Genomic DNA, 1,444 nt, shown 5'->3' on the forward strand with positions numbered 1-1,444 from the left:
ACTGACAGAGTGTTACCAAGAACTGGCTTTCTTGCTGCCTGTGACTAGTGTGGGAGCTCCTATCTGAACCAATTTCTCCTCTCTTCCAGGCCTGTTCAAGGAAGAGAATCCTTATGCAAAATTTGAGAATTAGCCTGTCTGGACCTACCCACCCTGGTGAACAGCTTCTGCAGAGCTGCAGGTCTCCAGGCTTCCCCCAGCACGAGGAGCCCACCATGGTGCCCATTCCCACTTCAGTTGCCACAGAGGATGAGCCAAATACTTGGTGACACCATTGTCCCCACTCCAGATGCTCAGTTTGCCCAGAGCTTTGCTCTTGCCCTGCATGGTGGCAATACTGGAGGATGACACACTTCTCACCCACCCCTGGAGCTGTAGTGGGGTCCAAAGCAATGCAAGTAACAGTCCTTGGCCCTGGCCAAGGGCAAAAGTAACCTCACACATCTGCCTTGTTCCTCCTGCCTCACCAAATACACTTCACACACATAGAACCAGGCTCTTCTTTCCCTCCTCTTTCTCTTCTTTTTTCTTTTAGTATATGCAAAAGCCAGCAGAGTTTCCTGACTCGTGGGTCAGCAGGAGGCCTTGGCTGTCAGTCCAGGTGCCTGCACTTATCCCTGCACATTAGCATTCCTCTCAAAGAGCATGAGTTTCTGGTAATCTGGGGCTTCCAGGAGGAAGGTCCCATGTGCACCTTCTCACTTGCAACTAATCTGGGGAAATGCCCCAACTCTCCTACCTCTCTGTGCCTTTCTAGAAAGGTGGTCTTGGGCTTGTTGGCCACGGCTGTTAGCAGTACTTTAGGTTTCAGGTGCATTTACAATATGATGACTTTATTTTAAACTGATTTGATTACTATCCTGGTCTGAAAGAGTTATGTTTTGGGGGGCTAAAATGGGGAATTTTTGCTGTATATGTGAGGAAAGCAATACAAGGGGGAAGTTTGCCCAGTCTGGGGGCATTAATTTAATTAAGTTCTAATTTATTTATTTATTTGGTTATCGACATTTTGGAGATCACAAACTGTCACTATGAAAACCAGAACCAGCTCATGTCACTCCATGTTAACTGTCCTACATCTGGGATAAACCCTTCCAGCTGCACAGGTTACAGGATGCTGGACGAGCAGCAATAGCTCTCACTCTACAGGCACAGTCAGGCACGTTCCCAGCACACACAGAACCAGGCACAGCCATTAAAAATCACTTAACAGCCTCGAAATCCCTTAGAAGTCCCGCTGTGCTGGGAGGATGAGGCGGGGGTGAGCAGCAGGCTCTGCAGCGTGGAGCTGCCGTGCCCTCTGCTGGGCTCTGCCTCCTGGATCAGCTCTTCCCTCGAAGGGTAGCGGACTTGGAATGAAACTCCGAGAATAACGAGGAAAGCCGTTTTAATTCAACCAGGCACCAGCACCACTTAATCCAAGTGGCTTTTCCTGCAGGCAGGA

The 1,444-nt window shown here is 49.4% G+C and overlaps 1 protein-coding gene across 1 annotated transcript in view; it reads left to right on the forward strand.

Moving 5' to 3' along the window:
• The window catches only part of PTTG1IP (pituitary tumor-transforming 1 interacting protein), a gene marked incomplete at its 5' end in the record, with an annotated part of 5,259 nt that extends 5,126 nt beyond the window's left edge, over positions 1 to 133 (forward strand). Inside the window, one exon of the mRNA XM_009084738.1 lies at positions 90 to 133. Within this exon, the coding sequence (XP_009082986.1) occupies positions 90 to 133 (44 nt within the window). The remainder of the gene's footprint in view (positions 1 to 89) is intronic.
• Between the last annotated feature and the right edge of the window lie 1,311 nt (positions 134 to 1,444).

Source organism: Acanthisitta chloris, unplaced genomic scaffold (genome assembly GCF_000695815.1).
Source record: "Acanthisitta chloris isolate BGI_N310 unplaced genomic scaffold, ASM69581v1 scaffold6501, whole genome shotgun sequence".
Classification (NCBI taxonomy): Eukaryota; Metazoa; Chordata; class Aves; order Passeriformes; family Acanthisittidae; genus Acanthisitta; species Acanthisitta chloris.